This window comes from Cryptomeria japonica, chromosome 9 (assembly GCF_030272615.1).
Source record: "Cryptomeria japonica chromosome 9, Sugi_1.0, whole genome shotgun sequence".
In the NCBI taxonomy this organism is placed as follows: domain Eukaryota; kingdom Viridiplantae; phylum Streptophyta; class Pinopsida; order Cupressales; family Cupressaceae; genus Cryptomeria; species Cryptomeria japonica.
In genome coordinates this window covers 13,396,774-13,421,238 of record NC_081413.1, presented here as the reverse complement: position 1 = coordinate 13,421,238, position 24,465 = coordinate 13,396,774, and the positions used below count along the sequence as shown (strand labels likewise).

The following is a 24,465-nucleotide window of genomic DNA, read 5'->3' as shown; positions in this document are numbered from 1 at the left end:
GTTCATAAGGCTTGCAAATGAGTATACTCTTTTCATTGAAGATATGGTTAAATGTGTTGTTCAACAAGTTGCATGGTTTCCAATTCTCATTTGCTTTTATGTTGATTTCATGAATGGAAGATTTTGTGGGTGATTAGTGGCGAAATTCATTTAGTCCATACCACTAGCTTCTTGCTGATTATAAGTTCGCCTTGCGTGGTCAACTGGAATTTTATGTAAACTTAACTTCAATTATTGCTCGTCCATTGGTATGCATTGCCTTGATGGTATTGTGTTGATGGTAGTAATTTGAACATCTATAACTTTACCTTAGAAGATTGCACTAGCTTTGTGTAGTTGTTCATTGATGTCGAAGCAAAGTCTAGTAGAGTCTCACCAAGTCATTCACTACATCCTACATTCCTAGGATTAGATTAGACTCTCTAAACCCTTTCCTTTTGATCTTTCTTTGTTAAATGAGTTAGTCCCGAGTTCCAGCAACATCCAAGTATTCAAGCATTCATGTATAATGTAAGTCCCCTTGTGATCCAGCATTATCACATCAAGCCACTGAGCTTATCCACGAGTCAAGACCTGACATTTTGTAACCTTGGAGTTGTCTCATTTGATCGTGAAGCATAGCATTTGAGAGACTTTGTTCAAGAGAGGATAAGATACACTAGTATTTTATTCTGTGTTCGATCGTGCATAAAAACACATCAACAAGTGACAACCCCATCCATGCAACTTAAAGGCATATAAAATTCTGCCATTTATTTCTTTAACATTGTTCATTTTGACATTTGATTTCACTCAAAGTTTCAAATATATATCTTCAATCTTTGTATGTACACATATACCTATGCATGTCTGCATGTGGATGTGCAAAAGCATGCATCTGTACTGAAACCGTATATAGTTTGAAAACAATGACAAAGGAGCAGCAAAAGATCACCTAACAAAATTGAAGGAGGTGAGGGACCAACTTATTGCAGGTAGGCAGCAAATTAGGGGATAACAGACCAGTGCTAATAAAAATAAATAGACCCGTTACAGACAGTAGCTTTAGCATTATCTATCATAAAAAAAAATTTATCTGAAATTACTAGAAACGTATACCTCCTCTTAATCCACCATAAATGTATATTTGACTCCCAAAAGAAGCTGCTGCATGCCGACAACGCTTTAGAAGCTCCAAAGGTGAATCAGATTCTACATGAGACTTATTTGTTCGAGAAGATGTGACAACTCCATTTCGATCAAGCCACAATCCAGCAGTAGTATCTAGCACTGTAAACAAGTAAAACATAATGAAGACTGTTAATACAAAAAAGGTTTGTACAAAGAATAAAATTATAAAAGTAAACAAATTGTAGAGAATACAAAAGAAGTACTTCAACAAAAAGGGTAACCTGAAATGGTGGGGAACCCTTCCACCATCCGACCACCTCTAAGAGCTCCCCCTGAAACATGCAACCTTGCATCTACAAAAACCTGTTTAAATTCCATGTGAGCAAGGCACCAAGACCGGTAAATACTTGACACATATTTGTTTTCATTATTTTGATCCATTGTATCTTCATAGAAAAGGTTGACAACATGACAGTAACCAAGCCTAGACAACTGGGCTAGAGTTCAAATGAAAACCATCTAGGTGTGTTAGCCTTGCCCTATCATACTAATCAAAGTCAATTATATTACCTAATTGGTGTAGTAATTCAGATTTGTTATTTTCAATATAACTCACTGTTGGGTCATCACTACAGTTTCTAAGTAGAAAATCCCAGTCTTACCCCTGCATGCTGATATCGGGGTGATGGTGATACTCCAGGAGCAAGAGTCCACTCCCATCGTCCATCTCTATGTTTCAACAAGCCATATGCATCAGAAAGGGGCTGCCAACATATAAGTAATTTGCAGTTAGTATATATTAACGTACACCTTCAAAACTCAGTTCATGTCAACAAGCATGCTTCCTCAATGTGAAGATACTGGCTTTACAAACAAAACCCTTGTCAACAGGCAGGCCTTCTTATTCTTTACAATATTCAAATACAGATCTTTCTATCTAACTATCATATGCCCATATGTGCAGAAAAGATCCTTCCAAGTGAATTGCATCTCTGAATCCCTCTAATATTTTTTCTTAGCCACGAATGTTAAAACTTAAAACCCTTGAACATTATAATCATCAGCTGCATTCTGTCATTTCACTCACTCACTAGTTAATTTTCATAGAAACATGCATAGATACAACTCCACCACATACCGACAGAACCATGAGTACTGCATGGTAACAATTTCATACATAGATCTGTATAAGCTTTTAAAGTTTTTACACACCTCCAAAGGTTCAATTCAGTGCAAGCATTGAGAATTCTCCAACACTTAGAAGAGCAAGGACATGCCTTAACAAGCATTTGCAAACAGCCATGTATAACTAAACTACAAATAAAAAAACTATATTTTTACATTGTGAGAGATAATTTTGGAAGTCCAATAAAGTTGCAACTCTGCTCAACATAAATGGACAGATGGAGATTTTCCTTTCCAAGTGTGGACTGCATAAAAGGCTGTGCAAAGGCTTATATGCCTTTATATGTAATAACCCTCCATCAATTATGCAAAAAAGCAAGAAAAATACTAATTATGCTATGTCAACAAAAGGCCAAATAGATCAAGGGAATGCAACTTTACTAGGAAAGCAAGAAAAATACTAATTATGCTATGTACAATCATCAGACATCAATAATACTAAATAGAACACCTTTTCAGAATATGCCTAGTAGGTAACTTCATTGATATGTGCCAAACTCAGAAATCACATCCAGATACTACACAAAAATACAATTGAGATCTTTGGTAATGTATTTATTTCCATTGCTCTTTTAGCAGCTTCCACACAGAATTAATTTTGTGCATTAGCCTAGAAAGGCTACTCCCTCAATAAACTAAACAAAGTGACTTCAATAAAAATCACTTTTACTTCCAAGGCTATAGCATATAATAGATTCAATTCTTAACAAAACAGAGACTTCCATCCATATTGTTTACAGCAAAATAGTTTTCATTTTTAAAACTATCTCACCATGCCAGCAATATCTCTTCCCCCACAAAGCAGAAGCATACCATCTGCACGTGCACTAGCTGTTGCATACCTATAAAATCATAGAATTAAAACTCAAGGCCACTACGATGAAAGTAGAACAAAAAAGCTGCATCAAATCAAACATCTTTTGACTGTCAACTGCAACAATCTACACTTTTAAAATTTGGGACACAAGTTAGCTGATAAAGAATTGGAGCCCTGATTCAACTAATTTCTAAAAATATTGTCTATAAAATAAGTCACAAAATCAAACATGGGAGCTCTCTTACATCCGAGCACACGGTCTATCTCCTTCTGGCTCAAGCCTCTGCCATTGATATGGCTTTTGTGAAGTGTCCAGTGCCCATGCATCAGATAATGCTCGTTTACCTACATTTGATTTTATGAAACAAAAATTTAACATCAACTGGACTGTAAATCACACAGTAACAACCAACAAGGTTTGTTCCACATGGGATTGTCAAACTACAAAATGATTCAAGAAGATCACTGAAACAGCTTCAAAGTAATGTGTGGCCTACCATCATTTCCACTAACAGTTACAATATATCTTTGAGCAACCAAGTCCATCACATGGCCATAACGTGGTCCTGGTCCAGGTCCTTGCACAACCACCCTAAATATCAAAGAAGTTGCAGAAATACATTACTCAAAAATAATTCATAGTTGGAGAAGTTTAGTATGGTAGAACTAGTTACTTTCAGCAGTACGTACCTGTGCCATTTGAACTTTGAATGGGTTAAGTCAAGCACATATAAGTCATCAGTAGAATGTCCAGCAGGACCAATACCACCCTAGAAGTTGAGATTTACCCGGTCAGCCTTAAAAACAATAACTATATATATATATATGAAATTTAAAGTTCTATATATTGTAATGAACTTTTCTTCATTTGAAAAAGACTACCTGAATTACAACCATGGTTCCCACTGCAGTTGCTGTATGTGCAGCCCTTGGAGATGGAGGCTCCCCTCCTGGATGGTACCTGTGGGTTCCAGTTCATATTGTTATCATGTAGTACTATCTGTACCAAAACCGTGAATACATGAATCTAACAACTCCACATGCAGAAATGGCCCACACTATCAACAAACTACTAATTGTTCTGCTTACAATTAAAAAGTCAAACAAATGGTAAAATGACAAAAAACTAGGATCCCCCCGACAAGAAATAAAATCTAAAGCCAAACATAAACAGCATGACTGACAAGTATAAGATTAAACTTACGCAAAGCTTCATCACTCCTAACAAAGAGATATAGAAGTTACCTCGATGTCTAAAACTAACCAAAAAGAATAGCTTGGCTTTGTTTGCCCACACAAGCCTACAGTTCAAATGAGAGAATGCAAATGCCATCTCTAACAGCTTTACAAGATCATGTTCAATAGGCAAAAGAAACATATTTTTAACTTTCTAAAAGATATTTTATATCTATTTTAGGTATTCTCTACCTGTGATCCAAAAGATGAGATGGCATTTTTATTGTCCTTCAGGAAAAAAAAGGTCTGCATAAGCAATCAAAGCAAGTTTATTAGTTTACATGATTGAGTAGTTTTAGAATAAATCCCCCATGTCTTGCTTGATTGCAAACATCTGCGTAATTTTGCTTAATATTATTGTATAGCAGGAAGATCCAAAGGAAACTTGTTTCATCTTCTACTTCATTTAAATTGACCAGCTTACAGACTCATTGTTCCCCAGGCATCTTAGGTCCATCTCAAAGGGTTTATTTTGACCCCTAGGTAATACTCTTCCAAGGAACTCCATCAAAACTTTAAAATACCAGTGCAATTCATTAAGATAAATTCACTTTGAATGAAACTGATCACATGACCATGTGGCAATGAACATGAGGAATGTAGTGACTGTTAATTTTAGGATCAGACTGTAGCAAATGGATAGCAATAACAGAAAGCAAATCAATGTGCACAAGGAACACCAAGAATACCCTAGGAAAACCTCCCTCTTGGAGGTGAAAAACCCAGCTATAGATCTCAGATCTTATTATGCAATAATCAGAAGTATCTTACAATATGGCTTCAACACGTGAAGCAATCAGAACCAGCAAACTATGTACAATAGGATAACGCCTTCAACCTAGGATATACAAATGATAAACTTATCTCTAAGAATAGGGTATCTGCTGTTAAGGAGGTTCGCTGCCCCAGAGATAGTGTTCGCTGCTCTCGGATGAAGATTGCTGTCATCAATGATAGTTCGGAGCCTTCAAATGAAGTTCGCTGCCCTTGAGGACAGTTTGCTGTCTCTAGAACCTTGTTCACTGTCACTGCAAGATGGCTCGCTATCCTTAAATTATAGTTCGCTGACTCAAAGAAACAATTTGCTGAATGAAGGAGATAATTCACTGATTGAAGACAATTCGCTGTGTTAATTGAACAATGAATGCTGACTTGTATATATAGGCGACATATTTTTTTTTTGATTCATCAAGTCGGCTTACATAAGGAACATATAATTTACAATTTAATTCTTTAACTTTGGCGCCAAGACTGAATTGACTCCACATGCTGCACAAGAGCCCAATATGGGTCAGCTTCAACACGTTACAGCCTTCATAGGTTATATTATGATTATTGCAAGATAGGACATGACTGAGGCCAATGGCCAGTTAGTCATCCAAACGTGCTAAATCGGCCCTAGAAGGGATCCGACCTAGCTACAACATTAACACTCCCTCTTAGCTAGGGAAGAGACCTTCTCAAGATTTGAGTCACATAGTGACAACCACCATGGCTACTCCCAAAGGGTGGGTCCATTATGACTACACCCATGGATGCAAAAACAAATAAACACAAGTGCCCATCATGCAATCATGATGTCGTCATCTCAACATGACGTTCACCATAGCTACTCCTAGAGGGTGAATAAACACAAGTGCTAAGTCATGAAATTTCTTCCATAACATCCACCATACCTACTCACAAAGGGTGGATCCACCATGCCTACTCGCAGAGGGTGGAAGAGGGCTTTCACCTCAAACTTCTCTCAGAGAAGAGTGCATTACCACCATGCCTACTCGCAGAGAACGGTTCACCTCAAACTTCTCTCAGAGAAGAGTTCATTACCACCATGCCTACTCGCAAAGGGTGGTTCCACCATGCCTACTCGCAGAGGGCGGAATAAGGGCTTTCACCTCAAACTTCTCTCACAAAGAAGAATGTATTAACAAGGGATTGCACCTCGAATTTCTCCCTCACAGAGAAGAACTCATTAACAAGGGATTGCACCTTGAACTTCTCCCTCACATAGAAGAACTCATTAATAAGGGATTGCACCTCGAACTTCTCCCTCACAGAGAAGAACTCATTAACAAGGGCTTTCACCTCAAATTTCTCCATCATAGAGAAAAATTGCCTTAACCAAATCTTCATGATGACATGGCTCCCTCTGAAGCTGAAAATGTCAGGCTCCCTCTGAAGCTGAAAAAATGACATTTCCTCCTTTTGGAACAACCCTTCTGAGTTGACATTTGACCTTGGCTCCTCCTGAGGTGTCCCTATGTCAACTTCCACAGAAGAAGCTAGAGGAGTAGACCTAAATTTGCACTCTCGAGCAATGTAACCATACTTCTCACAACCTAAAACATTGAATGTGAGATAAGTCCTTTTTCGAAACAAGATCTGGACCTCTGTCTCTATCCCTTTTTCTTCTTTTGCTTCTTTCCATAGAAGTGTGTGTAGCAAGGACTTGATTTTCCACATCATAATGATTATGCTCAATTCCTCTTGATATCAACCTTGACTCTGTTGTTTGTAACTAGGGTTATGTATGGGTTCGGATTGCCTTAAGGCAACATCCGAACCCCCTTTAGGTCCGGGCCCTAACCTAGGGTAACATGACTCTAATATATGCCCAGCCCAATCCTAAACACACGCCACCTAATTAAATTAGCGCCAAAAACCAAAGACTTGCAATCAAGGATTTCAATGTGTATAAATAAGAGACATTTGCAAGTCTATAATCATCAAGTTCGAATCTCATACAAATGCGAATTAGCTCTGCTGTGCGAATTCTTCAAGAAGGGTGAGAACTTAACTTCAAGGAAGAGTGCGAACCTATCCAGATTGGTGCGAAATTGTCCAAGAGGACATAGTGGATTTTGATGCAAGTTTTGAAGCATGCAAAGGGACAGATCTGATATGTGAAGATCAAATTCAAGCTAAGTATTGTACTTATGATTTAGAGGAGAATATATAATCTGACCTGTGGGTCTTTCATGTTGGGTTTTTCCTCCTTGGAGGTTTTCCCAGGGTATGCTTGTTTGTCTACTGTTTTATTTCTGATTTATGTTGGCTTATTAAATACTGCAAATCTGATTACAACCTAGGGCATAATCAATTATATAAATCTGATTAACATACCTAGGGTTTAAAATTACATGGTATCAGAGCCAAGGTTATTCTAACCCTCAGATTTCAGTAAGCTCTTACCTTCAGGTTGCTGTTCGTCTTTTATTAAGATAATGACAGGGGTGAAGTTAGCGGGCATCATCGGGTCCTCATCAAGGAGTCAATCTTTAATTCATTGTGGAGATTCGAGTGATAAACAAAAAAAAAAGAGGTGTCTTCTCACAAATGACACGAACTCTTGAGAAGAAGAACAACCTCTCATCATTTGAGGTAGGATATAAGACACCATTCTAGCGCCCAAGGAGACATAATAAGATTCAGATTTCTACATCTCTCTCAGCAGAATTGGGTTGAACTCCAGTGATATCGTTTCCTATACACATACATCTAATTGAAGACCATTTCTGCATAAGGGTATCTGTATATTTCTGCATATTCATTATATTGTATTCTGTATATTTTAATTGAATACTGTCGTTCTGGATATCCTTGTTAAACAGTATATTATGTTCATACCTGCTAAAATAAATCTGAATTATGAGATATTACTATTGGTATTCTGAGTATTAATTTTATGATAGAGGAAGAGAAGTGACAGTTAGAGGAAAACGGTGATGGGGTCACCTTCTAGGCATGCCACCTCATGGTATAAGACTGGGGAGTCCCATGAGACCAAAGGGGTACGAAGGGTGCTGCCTTTGGGCCTATGAAGGATGGACTTCCAGGGCACCCTACTGTGACAACCCTCCTACTCTTCATCATAATGAATTGATGTGTAAATCATGAGGCATAGGGCAAGGATGGCATGATTAGGGAAAATGGTGATAGGATATCTCACTGGGTTCTCCACCTCAGATGGTATGGTAGATTTATTTGCTACTAGTCATGCAACTGCTATTTTGTATTGCTAACAAAATCAGTTGTATACCCACCAATCTTCAAACCCTAGCTGACTATGCTAAGGCACATCAAGAGGAGATTGTGAATTATGGCTTTTGAAGATAGACTGCAAAGATAGTTTCTTTTGGGGAAGCTTTCGGTTCCAGTGCCAGTGTTATCTAAACATCAACAAGTGTATTTTCCTTTATTCTTTATTAACTTTGTGATGAGAGACTTTATGATAATTGAAGATTAAGTATTCCAGTTGAATAACTTTGTCAATTTGTTTACATAGGGTTTCATTTGCTTTTGTGTTTACTTAGTTTTGTAAAACCCTTGTTGGGTTGTGTGAAAGGAAAAAGATATTCTCCTTGATTTAACCCATGTTGGGCCAATCATGTTGTGAGGTTCCCTGTGACAGGTGTTTATTCTTGTAGGTCTGCAAGCAAGTTTGTGCTTGTGTTATCCCAAGTTAACATACTTATTGCATTTGAGCTCATGTCATTAAATGTTGTGGCAAATGCAGTTTTATTATGTGTCAGTTATCTGTTAAAATAACTGCATGACAAATTGCTTTCAGTTAATTGGTTATGATAATGCTCCTTCCTACATAGTAGAAGTTAGAATGTATTGTTGATTTCTTAGGACTTTTCTATCAATAACATTTATTGGCAATCTTGCTATATAATCTCTTGATGGAAGTTATCCCCATCTTATCTCAACAATTGTGCTATGGGTCCACCTTATTGAAAGATAGATGGATAGGATCCTTGAGATTAACATAAAAGATTGATTGTACAAAAGTTAAGGAGGAGGGTCTCCTTCTGAGTTGGTATACTCTAACCTATGTCGGTTGATTACCTTTTATTGTGAGTATTAGCATGTAATTCTTTTCTTGAGTCAAGCATTTTGTTCCTTTTTCAATTTCATCATAGAGTATGATTTCCTATCCCGGAGTACAGGAAATTGATTGGATCTTTCAGTGGCTTGGAATGCTTCTGAAACGGGGCATACTAAATCTTCAAGGGAAATTATTGGGATGGGCATACACTCAAAGGAAGTTCAAGTACCTTGGAAGCTATGATTGGACACAGTTGCTGCTGAGAAGGAGTTCCAGCTATTTTGGTATATCTTAAGGGGTTATGAGATTCAGGTGTGCAGATTGAAGAAAGCTCTGTATGCCCTCAAACAGGACTCTCATGCTTGGTATGAAAGAATACTTGTTAAGTTTAGAATTTTGTAAAATGATGCTGACTCTAACACCTACTTTAAGTCATCCAATGATGAAATGCTAATTATAGTTCGATATGTGGATGATTCATTTCTTACTGGTAAAGATGAACTTATCATTAGATGTAAGAAAGAACTAGCTTCAGAATTTGAAATGAAGGACTTAGGTTTAATGCATTATTTTCTAGGTCTAGAAGTATGGCAAAGGTCTAATGAAATTTTTCTAAGTCAGGGAAAGTATACTATTGTTATTTTTGAAAAGATTTAGAATGATGGATTGTAAACCCATGTCTACTCCTGTGGAATCTAACTTAAAGAAGTTAAGTGTTTCTGTAGCTAACTCTGATTTTGCAGATCCATCAGAGTACAGGCAGTCGATTGTATCACTGATGTATCTAGTTAACACTAGACCAGACATATGCCTTGCAGTAAATGCTCTCAGTTAGCTCGCGAGCTTGTCCAAACATGTTTATCATTTTGTAGCCAAGCACATCATAAGATACTTGCGAGGCACAGTTGATTATGGGCTGAAGCTGCTTAAGTTCAGATTGGTCAAGAAGTGTTACGAACAAGGAAAACTCTTCAAGCATTCACCCACTGCGATCTCTTGGACCTACAGGGACAGTCCTCAGTGGCATTAAGTATTACTTTAGATAAATACATTGTTGCAAAGGTTGCATCAAGAGAAGCAGTGTGATTTCTTAAAATTCTTGTTGTGCTATTTTGATTTATTATCAGGGTTGTATATTGATGCCTGACAATTCAGTGTTTTATGGCAGGACAATCCTATGTTGCAGATGTCCTCACCAAGACTCTTGAAGCTTGAGATAGACTTGGAGCTGTGGAGAACACCGCCTTGGTTGAGAGGGAGTCTCAATCTCTGTGATACATTGTGTTGTATCAACCTCTGCGGGCAATGTAAAATGGTAGAAAAAATCCTCTCCACCCTCTGCAGGCAATGTAAGGTGGATCCAGTCTATGCTTGTGTGCGAGCTAGAAGACTATGTTATGTAGTTCCCTTCTATGCTTGTGTGCAAGATGGAAGACTACAATATTCTGATTATGTCTATTCCATTTCTTGCTTGTGTGCAAGATGGAAGATTATGATGTTACATTCTTCTTTGAGAGAAGACTGAGGTAAAGACAATGAATGATGGATATGAGTGATCGATGACATGGAAAGACTCCATTATGTGCATGAATAAATTATGTATGTATTCATGACTTGCAAGTGTGCATGTTAAAGTTTGAAGTCATCCTCCACCGGCATTACAAGATGGATACTATGGGATATTGTGCAAAGAGGAGCAAAGAGGCACCATTCAACTAAAGTATATTAGCACAGATGAACAAGTTGTAGATATCCTTACCGAACCCTTATCCAGAGTGAAGTTCGAATACTTCAGAGACAGACTTGGTATTGTGGAAAACGGAACCCTGATTGAGAGGGAGCTTCAATCTCAATGACTATTTGTAGCACTTTGAATCATTCCTTGCTTGTGTGCAAGAATGAAATACATCCAATCTATGCTTGTGTGCTAGATGGATAATTGTAATAATGAAAAGACCCACTAGTGTATTACACTTTCTATGCTTGTGTGCTAGAACCATCCTATGCTTGTGTGCTAGGTGGAAGATGTAATTCTATGCTTGTGTGCTAGATCCATTCTATGCTTGTGTGCTAGATGGAACTTAAAGGTTCAGATTATGTATTCTCCTCCTCCCTAGTTAAGAGGGAGTGTTGTTTGTAACTAGGGTTATGTATGGGTTCGGATTGCCTTAAGGCAACATCCGAACCCCCTTTAGGTCCGGGCCCTAACCTAGGGTAACATGACTCTAATATATGCCCAGCCCAATCGTAAACACATGCCACCTAATTAAATTAGCGCCAAAAACCAAAGACTTGCAATCAAGGATTTCAATGTGTATAAATAAGAGACATTTGCAAGTCTATAATCATCAAGTTCGAATCTCGTACAAATGCGAATTAGCTCTGCTGTGCGAATTCTTCAAGAAGGGTGCAAACTTAACTTCAAGGAAGAGTGCGAACCTATCCAGATTGGTGTGAAATTGTCCAAGAGGACATAGTGGATTTTGATGCAAGTTTTGAAGCATGCAAAGGGACGGATCTGATATGTGAAGATCAGATTCAAGCTAAGTATTGTACTTATGATTTAGAGGAGAATATATAATCTGACCTGTGGGTCTTTCATGCTGGGTTTTTCCTCCTTGGAGGTTTTCCCAGGGTATGCTTGTTTGTCTACTGTTTTATTTTTTATTTATGTTGGCTTATTAAATACTACAAATCTGATTACAACCTAGGGCATAATCAATTATATAAATCTGATTAACATACCTAGGGTTTAAAATTACAGACTCTTCTTGAATACAATCAAAACGAAGGCGATCAAATTTGGGAAATTTGGATCTCCCACTTCTGCCTTGGATAAATGGCTCCCAAGGGTGAGGAAGGCCATTCAACGCTAGCATGACAAGATCCTTGTCCACAACTTCATCTCCAATGGCTCTAAGTCGATCTCTCAATTCTGCAATCTTCATGAAGAAGGATATGACTGATTCTCCCTTTGCCATCTTGACTTGGTGAAGTTGTTGTCTCAATGCAAGTGCTCTACTTATGTTGTTGATCGCATACATCCCTTCTAATGTCTTGAACATATCTCTAGCTGAAGGCATCTTGTAAATGATAGGCACAAGGTGATCCTTCATGGAGTCAATCAGGATCTTTTTGGCTTTGATTGCATTCTTCTTGAATTGGAGTTTCTCTTCTTGATTTTCAGGTCCAGGTTGATCTTTTCCTTCTACAAACTGAAGTAGATCATTCTCTTCAAGTGCAATAAGGACTCTAACCTTCCACGAGGTGAAGTTCAAGGCTCCATCAAGTCTATCTTCAACCTTTAGACAGGTCACCATCTTTAATGCTGGAAATGGCATGAAGAAGTAGGAGCGCTGCTATCACAAAGTCTGATCACAACTGAATCAACCTTAGCTCTGATACCATGTTAATTTTAGGATCAAACTGTAGCAAATAGATAGCAATAACAGAAAGCAAATCAATGTGCACAAGGAACACCAAGAATACCCTGAGAAAACCTGCCTCTTGGAGGTGAAAAACCCAGCTATAGATCTCAAATCTTATTATGCAATAATCAGAAGTATCTTACAATATGGCTTCAACACTTGAAGCAATCAGAACCAGCAAACTATGCACAATAGGATAACGCCTTCAACCTAGGATATACAAATGATAAACCTATCTCTAAGAATGGGATATCTGCTGTTAAGGAGGTTCGCTGCCCTAGAGATAGTGTTCGCTGCTCTAGGATGAAGATCACTGTCATGAATGATAGTTCAGAGCCTTCAAATGAAGTTCGCTGTCCACAAGATGAAGTTCACTGCCCTTGAGGACAGTTCGCTGTCTCTAGAACCTTGTTCACTGTCACTGCAAGATGGTTCGTGTCATGTCCCCTCCTTGATCGTTATATATAGCATAAATGAAACAATTATTATTATTAATTTATATAATTACCAACAAATAATTATTTGAAATTTATTTATTTATTAGATATTAGTTTTTAATAATATTTAATACTAATAATATTCTTGAAATATTCAAATGAGAGTAAATTAATATTATATTACAAACATAATTTATATATATTATAAATTATAAACATAATTTACATAATTTTAATTGTAACACAATTTATATATATTTAAAATAACAAATATATATAATTTATATAACTGATGTTATACTCCCTTGATTTGTGAAGAGACAGGAAGCAGCGACTTCTTTAATTGGAGACTTCCTTAATGGGCAGTCCACTTCATGAATAAGTTATTGGACTTTCACGTTACTCAATGAACCATTTATTTAGATTCTAGAACATAAATCATTATTAAGGGCAAGAATTGTGTGTGTGGAGGGATGCGATCTTGGTAAAGATTGTATTAATCAATAAGCGATATTATTACCAACAAATTGTATTACACAATTCTTCAAAGAGAAGAGGCACAATTAGGTGAGGGGTTCCCACGTCTCTCCAAAGGGGCACACAGATGTATAAAATACGTCTCAACTCCATTTGCATTAGGGGGAAAAGAGGACAGGAAGATAGAAGATATTAATAGTCAACAAGATTGTCCAGATCGGAGGAAGATATCATCTGCAATCATCGAATAGATGGGAAATGATTATAGTCTGTGCTCATAAAAGGAGGACAATCAATAACACCTTTATTCTTGGGGTTATTTTTCTGAGTTTGGAGCAGAAATTGGGGAATAAGACAAGGGAGGACAGCAAGGATAAAGTGCTGACAGAATCAGAAACTGTCAGAAAGTTACAGACAGTAACATCCCTGCTCACCGTAATATGTGTGGGTATCACTTCAGCAATGTCTGGGATGCACTTAATTGGTATGTTTAATATAAGAAGCCCAATGAAATAAAATATTAATAATTTATAATAAACAAATAAATAAATACTGATAATAATATAATAATTATGATAAATAAATAAATACTGATAATAGTATAATAGTTTTTATTATTATAATATTGACTGAGAAATGTTCAGCAGAGGAATATAATAATGGTAATAATATATAAATATATAAAATAATGTTTGGTCAGACAAATAAATATTAGAATATAAATCAGAAGAATTCTTAAGTTAATACTAGGAAGAAGAATATGTTTTTCTGTTACAACTGCCTGTGTTTAAGAAGTTGGGAAAGGGGATGTTCCTAATAGGGGACATTACATTTGGTTTGATACTTACATTAAGAACTATGGATGTTTGAGAGATGAACAATTTATTTATTAATATTTAATTGATTGAACTGCGGACTATCACTGATTTGATGCATGTTAAGGTGGAATTGTCTCCTAATATATTCAGTTTGAGTCATAAGTCTATTGAAATTGATTAGTTATGGTTAAAGCATGCCTGGAACCATGAGGGGACATTACAGTTCGCTATCCTTAAATTATAGTTCGCTGACTCAGAAAAAAAATTTGCTGAAAGAAGGAGATAATTCGCTGATTGAAGACAATTCGCTGTGTTAATTAAACAACGAATGCTGACTTGTATATATAGGTGACATTTTTTTTTATTCATCAAGTCGGCTTACATAAGGAACATATAATTTACAATTTGATTCTTTAACTTTGGCGCCAAGACTGAATTGATTCCACATGCTGCACAAGACCCCAATATGGGTCAGCTTCAACACGTTACAGCCTTCATAGGTTACATTATGATTATTGCAAGATAGGAGATGACTAAGGCCAATGGCCAATTAGTCATCCAAATGTGCTAGGTTGGCCCTAGAAGGGATCCAACCTAGCTACAACATTAACAGTGACGAAAAGAAATCTGCTCCTAAAAAACTTCAGAAGAAAGAAAAGAAAATGAAGAAAAGAATGAATGTCCAGCAGTGATTCAGAATATGCTCAGATAGATGGCAAGAAGGAGAATGAATGATTTGTGCTATATACAAAAAGTTTACATTATAATTCTAAATTATGGATTAGTGTTTTCAGGTCCAAGCAAAGAACATCAAGTACACTTCAGATATATGGTGAGAAAAGTTGAAAACTCAAATGTACGGAGTTGAAACTTATGATGGAAAGGGCTTGCATTCTGGCTTACATGCTATACTTGTGCATATCTTACATATCGTTACTGAATTTCAAAAGCAACAAACACTGGAAACTTGCAACTTTAGCATGCAAAAGAAAGTCGTGAAATGATCTACCAGACAAGGAAAGTCCTCTTACAGAAGACTAAACAAAAGGGACAACAGTTGAGATTAAGAAACATGTAATTGTGAACATAAATCCTCCACAAATACAAGAATCTCAAAGAGAAGGTTCAAGAACTCCATGAAAATGAGCAGTTGATAGGACCAAAAAGATTGATGTCTTAGCCATACCGACATCCATTGTAAAGCAATACTAAACAATCTAAGACAGTATTGAGCACAAAAGGAGAACAGCAAGGCTCATAACCTACATTTTCAGGAAAGTAGATTGCATAACAAAAGAGATACACTTATCTAGGGGAGATTGGAGCTGATGGCTTTTTCTACTACCTAGCAGATGGGTTGGAATTCAAATATACAATTGTCTGCCACATGCTCTGTTCAATGCTTAAAGGTCACTAAATAAGGTGTGTGAGAAGCATTTCATTTATAAGTATTTAAATTTAAGGATAAGACAATCCTACATTGAGCATGCTTCCATTAATAATCAGGTTGCAGAAGCTAGTTAGTTGATCTCTTACTTCAGTGAATTTAACATTCAGCATTTTTACAGGAAGCAGAGTTCGATAGCAGATACTTTGTCAAGGCTGTCATTGCCATGTAGATTAACTTTGACAGAAACATATGTTTTGATATTTGTCGCACCAATTTCTCTTTATGTAGCTTCCAAAAGTTTGGAGATTAGAAGGTTGGATATATTTGCAATAAGAAAATTTGAGCTAAGTTGGACTATTTGAGTGCAAGGATTTGATTCACATGTAGTTGTTTAGAGCATAATACAATTAAGCATCTTCTAATTAAGGAAAAGAATGTAAGAGAACTTTTAAGAAGTGTGTTTTAAAAGATCTACAATGTTATGACTAACAGAACTCAGTACTCAATGTCAAACGTTAAGTAATTAACCATTGTTGAGCTACCAGCGTCAATCAACCCTTGACAAAAACAAATCTTTATATAATTCTGGATAGAATCCCAACAAACCTTTTCCATTTCCTAGAAAGCAAGTCATAAGCATGCACCGCATTTGTAACACCTGCCAATCCTGCACCATGCAATACAAAAAAGTTAGTAACACATTCCAAAATGCAATTAATATTTAAGGCAAAACAGTTTGAGGCTCCAATTACCACAGCTAGGATAAAACATATAAAGCTTAAAGTACCCTTCCAAACAGTGCTTAGGGCAAAGTAAATGTTTCGTTATATCCTCCAGGCCAGATTTTCTACATTTATTCTAACTCAACAAATTTCCTTAAACTTACCACAAAACCTCCATAAACTGGGTTACAACATGCAACAGTTAAAAAAAAATTCCACATTTGAACATGAGTTATAGCCTTTCCTACAACAGTAAGTGACTACCTTCCATAACAGAATACAAAAATTACACAAAAGATGCAAAATTTTATATATTTATGTTCGAGAATAATATAAATTTCGTCATCAAAATTCCAAAACACAAGTACAACTTAAGGAAAAGTACTTTTCAGCACCAATAAATTTGGAATAAAGGATACAAGCTTGAGAAAAGTGCTTTGGAAAGTCTCAAAATATAATTTTGGTTAAACATAAAACAGTTTTCAGCATCTACCAAAATTGGGATAAAACATACAATTTAAAGGAAAGGAAAATATTTCATTACAAATTTTCAAATTGCAGGGCCAAATTCCCTATATTTGAACGAACTTAACAAAGATCTACATTAATTTACCATAAAAAAGTGCATTTACTCAATTGATGTTTACAATAATTTAACAAAATGTACACTTTTGAATATTGTCAAAAGCTTTCATTGTCATTGCTAAGCTCAAGCAAACATTTCAGCAAACAGACTCCAAAACATACAACAAAATTTAAAGAGAAGATCAAACTTTTAGATATTTTATTATTTACATCTTTGTGAAATTTCCAGAGAATAAATAAATTCGCTTTCAGAAAAGGCAAATATCTCATTAACACTTCACTAAGGAGGATTTACAAAATCTACACAAATTGTAGCAGATTTTACGCAATTCTTCAACAAAATTAATATACTCTCTGTTGAGACATACATAAAATTTACCAAGCATAAACATCTGGCCATCAGCAAAATCCTTTATCCATGCACGGTATGCATCTACCGTTTTTCTCCTGACTGATCTCATTTAATTTCTAGTTTTCTCCACTAACTGATCTGATGTTTTTCTAAAACTTGTGTTAATATGTTAGTCAGAAAACAGAATGTAATAGTTTGTTTTATGTCTTCTTGTGTTTTGTGTACTTTATATCCTTAAGTTGTTTGTGAAAGAAATATCTCTCTTTCTCTATTTTCTTTAGATATCCAGACCAGCAGTGTTTAACCCTTTATCTTTAGGAGGCTGTAACCTTTTGACGCAGATCCTTACATTGGATTTCTTGGGGATTCTAGAGCCCCCAGGTTGTTCACATCCTTCCAACAGCTCTAAATGGCCTTTGGATACTGCCACTTCTCACATGGATGCATGAAGACCTGTGAGAGGGAATCTCCAACAACTTTTTCTCCAACACATTCCTCCTCAGCATCATGGTCCTACTTCTTCCCAATGGTGAGGTTCAGCTCCCTCTTGACGACATAGATCTACTCCTCCCCAACCACCCTCCAAGCCACAAGGGCATACACATATTATAAGCTTTTTAACTATTATAGGAGTTACTTTGGCCTTGGATGATAGGTGTTATCCTACGGGAAGTAGCTTGTTCAACTCTCCTGAGCTTCTACACAAACTAATTAGCATTATCAGATCTTGTATCGGTCCCTTCATGGTGATCAACAATGATGATAGTGACTTCACCATTAATGGCCCAGATAACGGTAATTGATGAGACTTTCCTATCGCTCTAGTATTCCTCAACTTTTGCTCTCGGAAGTTCTTGTTCCCCCCTTCTTGGCTATTTGTACTAGTTTGTTGACAACTTTGTGGGGCCTGTCTAGGTTTCTCTTCCTTGAACTTTCTATCGTAAACTGCTGTACTCTTGAGTCCCATTTACCTACTTTTGGTCATCCAAGCTTCATAGTGGAGAGAAGCTTTTCCCTACCACTTTACCATCCTAGGTGGTTTGAAAGAATCCCATGTGTCCTAAAAGCCCACTCAGGTATATTCTGCTGGTTTAGAGCCCCCCAAAGGGACTCCTTTATTTCCTGCTTGGCCTTTTGAGAGGTCTATTAAGAAGGGTCCTTCAGTGGATGATGTTTAACCCCCTTCAGCTCATGCAGCAGAAACCCTCTCAATCCTCTTTTTACCTTCTGAGAGGTTAATCTGAAAGCTACAATAGTACATGAAGTTTGTCCTTCATCCCCTTTGCTCACGGTGAAGAATGCAAGTAAGCCTCCCTCAGCTCCCACAGAGCCTCGCATTTCTTTGAACATGAAAAGTATACATTGTGGGGATGAGAAACCCTTGTCAATGGAGGTGCAGGATTTGAAATTTCCAGGAGGGGGGATTCAACTTTAGTTTCCAACCAGAAACTTGGTAAATCAAAAAATATTACTTCTTAAATTCTTAAATCTGATAGTAAGATAGGCTTGCTGTGACAGCTCTTATCTAGATTTATGTATTGTCTAAATTTCAATTCAAGGGCAAGCTCCCAATAGAATTCGCCAACTAATTAATCTGTACATGTAAGTGTATATGTATAAATATCCTTGCATAAGGAAAACTCCAAACTTTCTTATTCCCCTGACAAGAACAGAAGGTAAGCATTGACTTACAAAACTGATGTTATCCACGCTGATCCTTACTTTTTCTTCTTTTCAATTCAAAGTTCATAGAATGCTATTCGAGACAACAAATCTATTCGCTCGCTTAGAGCAGGGGAGCCATAGTGATTTACGAAATTGTTATTGCTAACCTTATTTACCATCATTCTTCTTCTTCTCAATTCAAGATTTCATAGAATCATAGCGCAGAGAATGATGTTAATCCCTTGCCTAGAGTAGAAGAACCATAAGCAATTTGTAAAATCAATTTTTCAGACAACTTACAATCATTTTTATTTTTCTCTATCAAATTTCTTGAAATCACGGTGCAAAGAACACTTGTCGCACCGTCTAGAAGAAAGGAGCGATTTTGGAGCAAACCTAATGTTATTTTCCTAATTCTCAATTCAAATTTGCATTCACATCTTACATGCTCCCCAACCTATAACAGAGGAGCCGTGCCGATTTAGAAAATTAATGTTTCGGACGACACGTACCATCGTTTTCTTTTCTCTCAACTCGAATTTCACTGAATCGCAGTTCAAAGAACGAACTTACTCTGCGATCAATTTACAAAAACGATGTTTCGAACCACATCTACTATCATTTTCACTTTCTCAATTCGAATTTCAAAGGATCACAGAGCAAAGAACTTACTTATTCCGCCACCGAAGGCAGAGTTGCCATCATCAATGGCAGTGGCGCCGCCGAACAAGATAAGCCGCGGCCCTATGTAATCCGCAGCATCCGGCTTGCCAATGGCTGCAACGGCAGTGAGACTATGTCCGCAACGGGGCCCTGGCGCATCCTCCTCTGTGTCCCAGCTCGCTTCCACAGGTCCATAAGGCATGGGCAAAACCGGCACCACAACAGGCAATGCCTTATTATTATTGTTAAAACTCCCCGACATGCCCTCCCGCTTAGAAACCATTGCAATTTATTTCCGTTTCTGCTGATGCTGTCACAACAACATCAAACAAAAATCAAAAGATAAAACCAAAAACAAATCCTCAGCTCAAATTAAAGTCTTGCAAAATTACTCCGCTCTCGTTTCTCTAATCGAAATCTAGAGCTTGAGTGTTTATGAGATTCGAACCCTGGACGTGCGGACCCTCGGCGGACTGCATGATTCCCTCTTTTCCTTGATCCACGCTGGATTATTTGGCCCACGTCAAATCAAGCCCTCACCAGAAAATGGAAAATGGCCATGATAGATTTTATCAAGACCCCGCAGCAGATTGAATTTGCTACGGAATCTTAGTTCTCCCTCGATTAATGTTTTCCTGATAGTTTTCGGCCAAGCCCCACGGTCACATGACACGTTAAAACTCCACGCAAGAGAGGGGTCAACGGCCATATTATTACGTGGAAGGCGGCTAGCTTGAAGTCCTATGGGAAGCTTTCTTAGCTCAACTGGCACATAGTTTTAAAAAGACCAGGATTTGGGTGGAATTTTTTAGTAGTTATTTATTGACTTTTATCAGGGACTTATATTATTTGAGTTAAATATATTGATTAAGGAGATTAGTTGGTTGGAGTCATTTTTAATAGACAAAATAATCCAATTTATAAATGATTCAATTTGGAAATGAATGTCAATGACTAAAAGTTTTTGGAGATTCCATCAAAATTTCTTAAGCTTTTAATAAAATATTTTGGCAAATTTTGGCAAATTTAAATGGCAAAATTTTCAATCTAATGGCTTTTAATTGAAAATAATTGACATGTTTAAAGTTTTGTGTTATCTTTATATTAAATAAAATAATATAATAGACATCAAGTTTCTACAATCTATGTGATAGTAATCAACGCTTCTACACACAATCTAATTTGGAAGCAGTATATATGATATATTTAAAGTACAACATTTTCAATGTGAAAGAAAATATTAAGTTGAATTTTATGTTTATTTTATTTTAATGATTAATTAAAGGTTAATTAAATAATTGAATATATAAGTTTGTTATAAATTTTCATATATGTTTAAATTTTATTTATAATTTTGTTTGAATATGTGTGTCACGTACATGTTCGTTTAAATGTTATTTTTATTTTTATTTTTATTTTTAATGAATAAAAATATGTTTTTCACATTATCTCAAATAATAGCGGGTCCTTATTAATATGATGATAACATTTTTATGAAAGGAAGTTAAGGTATCAGAACAACTTCCTATACTAACCACAACACAATGATTTACATGGGGAAAACCCTTTCGGGATAACAAAAAACTCCACACTCCAAAAGTTATTCAATATATTATTCAGAAGTCAACAACAAATTACAATATACTTACAAGATAAGCTTCTTATAGGAGTATTACCAACCAGAGATCTAGAGACAACTTAGTAGCTATCAAACTCTCACAATACACAATCGTAATATAATGCCCTCATAAATATGTTGTCTTCTAGGGGAAGCAAAGCCCGCATAATATCTATTGTTAGATATGTGACCTAATGATAAACAGTCAAAATTTACAATGATAAATTATACATAAATGTGACTTTCAGGGGCACTACCCCCAAACCCCTTGTCGAGGAGCACGTCCCCTAGACCCCTCACTAGGGGGTCATCCCACCCGAACCTTGCAAAGAGACTACCCCCTTGCAACCCCCAACACTCATTTATCAACAGTAACCTTTTATAATCGCAAGGTTGAGATGCCATTTTCCTAACATTCTCCAACTTGTCAAGTACCTTGCAAGAGCAATGAAAGGGGGTAATAATATCATGTTTTAATTGCTAGGGGTCAAGAGGCTCATAGACTCCAAACACCATCTGAACTTCGTTGTGCTTACAGCCTTAGTTAAAGAATCTTCAACATTCATCAAAGTCTCTATCTTAACCAGTTTCACTCTTGTTATCCTCAACCATGTCTCTAACAAGATGATATTAAACATCAATGTGATGTTGGATATTGTTGGTCATTGTTGTTGCTAGGATATGTTGTTGTCATTGATGTCGACATATTCTTGTGTATTGCTCTGGTGATTGCATATTGGGAAGATCTTATGATCTGGTTTGTTGTTTTGTTTTGATGATCATTGTTTTGCAAAGCTCGGTATATCCTCTGGTATATTTTGGTGTGATCAGATCTTGTGCTGAGCTTTTGGGATATTGCTTGGGATGGTCTTGTGTATCTTCATTTCATATGGATCATGATTTGGTGCTTTGCAAGTTATCTTTCTTCATGACGGTTGCCGATTGGTTGTGTTCTTGAGCTTTCAGACGTTGACTGATGAAGATTTGATAAGTGATGTTGGTGTAGTTGTTCCTGATGATTCTAACGTGATTTATGGTGTTTCCTATTTGTGTCCTATATGCTTTGATGATCCGCATTGATCATTGTGCAATTTTTTGGTGGTTTTTATGAACCAGTGATGATTTTCGTGTTATGTGGTTTTCCTGGTAGTGTAGCGTGCAGGGATAACTTTAAGAAAGCACCCCCTGGGCAAAACTGGAAAACCCTGGCGAATCAAGCATTATTTTGGGGGGGAATTTTCATATTGATGGTGAAATTTTTTTCAAAGTAGGAAAAAAAATTAATTTGTATTGGCAATTTTTTTCTAGGGTACGAAAATTCCATAAAATTCTGGCGAATAATACCATGTGTCTAGTGGGGAAAATATATATTGTAGGAGGCAAATATTTTTCATTTAAAGGAACAAATATATAAGTGTATGGGCGAATTTTTTTACTCCGAAGGAAAAATTATTTAAGTGTATTGGCGATTTTTATCCACCACTTGAAAATTATTTAATTTGTTTGGCTAATATTTCGTTATTTATGGAAAAATATATATGTTATTGGCGATTTCATGAATTCATTGCCATTAATAGACAAGGCACATCACATCACATTGAGTCTGGACTCTGCATGATGTATCGATAAGCGTGGCCTCTTTGACACGTGACACGTACCTAAAATCCATCAATGATTTTAAACCATTTGATGATCGTAGATCAATGGCTGAAGTTTTATTTTGGCCCAAATTTTTGAAGAGAACGTACTTCTCCAGAAAGTGCCCGGAATGGAATTGGATTCAATAGACATGTATCAAATGTCACGGTCGATAATGTTCGTCATTTAATATATGTCTAGTCACTAATTGCAATCCACTCTGTCCCTGCGGCTTCCAATATGGTATTTGGTATTGGTTTATAGTTGTTTCCAATTTGGCACACTAGTGCAATTATGGGAAAGATTTGCAGAGATATACGAAAGATTTAAAAAAAATAAAGGAATTAATACGGTTAGAGAAGGAATTATTACAATCAAGAGGTTCAGTTATTTATAGACGATATCTGCTTCTTTCATCTTCAATTAGCGTTTGGTAGATAAATTGTTGGACCTCACGGTATTTAAATTATGCCTCTGGTTTAGGTCTATAGGCTTAGGCTGTATAATTTGGTATCTTGATTTCTCAAGATGGACACTCCTATCCACTTGAGAAGCATTTTTTCGAAGGACCATAGGGCCTTTTTGGGCTCCGTTAGAGACCCAACCCTCCAATCAGTCTGTAAGGAGATTGGGATGTTCACTAACGAGGTTGTAAGGATGGTGTTGGGCAGAGAGTTTATGCATAATGAAAATAGATACCATGTTAACACAGACATTACGTCTCGGTTCTTGGTGTCTCTTTTGGACCTCGAAGGAGAAAAGGTAGATATGTTGATGATGTTAAGGAAGGTGTTTAAAAAGGACTTCCTTGGAGATGATGTTATTGTTGTCATATTTGCAGAAGTAGGGTTGGGGAAACCTTGGGCAAATGAATTAACCAAGCTTCTCCTCCCTGACCAAACAGTGGTCAGGCAACCGTTTCTTTTGAACCTGAAAGCGGAGCAGTTAACGCATCATAGAAAATGGGCGCGGATTGGTAGGGACTTTCTCTGGAAATAGTTCCTCTTGGATGAGTTTCTAGACTACAATTAGCTTGAAGAATTCTCACAGCTTATAATGTCTGAAGAATTCTACATGGAGGGAGGGAAAGATTCTTAGGGTAAACCATGACTGTGTCCACTACCTATGCCCTAGCCCCAACCCCCTAGTAGTTTTTATTTTTTGGCTATTTCCTCGTAACCTCACTTATTTTAGCTTTAAATTTTTTGAGGGACTCCGATATGTAAAAGTTGTGAATTTGTGAAACATATATATTAATGATAATTTTGCAAATTTGAGTTCGTTTCAGTTTGCCTCTTATGGATATAAAAATGCTTTCTATTTCATTTTATCATTTGTTGTCACCATCATGCCATGATAGAATACTTAGCATAATCATTATGTTTTGGAATAGTTTAAATAGTTATTAATTTGTGTGGATATAAGATTTAATTTTCACCATAAAAAAATAGCAGGTCTATTCTAATTTCTTCTCTAAAGTTAAAGAACAAACT

At 36.6% G+C, this 24,465-nt stretch overlaps 1 protein-coding gene across 2 annotated transcripts in view; it reads right to left on the bottom strand.

Moving 5' to 3' along the window:
* The window catches only part of LOC131077157 (serine/threonine-protein phosphatase BSL1), a 46,499-nt gene extending 26,131 nt beyond the window's left edge, over positions 1–20,368 (bottom strand). For both annotated transcript variants that reach the window (XM_058014592.2, XM_058014591.2), the window contains exons 1-11: positions 20,165–20,368; positions 19,726–20,026; positions 16,336–16,396; positions 3,995–4,073; positions 3,803–3,882; positions 3,610–3,704; positions 3,358–3,457; positions 3,068–3,137; positions 1,773–1,874; positions 1,392–1,473; positions 1,099–1,269 (exon numbers count right to left, since the gene is read on the bottom strand). In XM_058014592.2, coding sequence (XP_057870575.2) covers positions 1,099–1,269; positions 1,392–1,473; positions 1,773–1,874; positions 3,068–3,137; positions 3,358–3,457; positions 3,610–3,704; positions 3,803–3,882; positions 3,995–4,073; positions 16,336–16,396; positions 19,726–19,999 — 1,114 coding nt within the window. In that variant the 5' untranslated portion in view covers positions 20,000–20,026; positions 20,165–20,368. The remainder of the gene's footprint in view (positions 1–1,098; positions 1,270–1,391; positions 1,474–1,772; positions 1,875–3,067; positions 3,138–3,357; positions 3,458–3,609; positions 3,705–3,802; positions 3,883–3,994; positions 4,074–16,335; positions 16,397–19,725; positions 20,027–20,164) is intronic.
* Between the last annotated feature and the right edge of the window lie 4,097 nt (positions 20,369–24,465).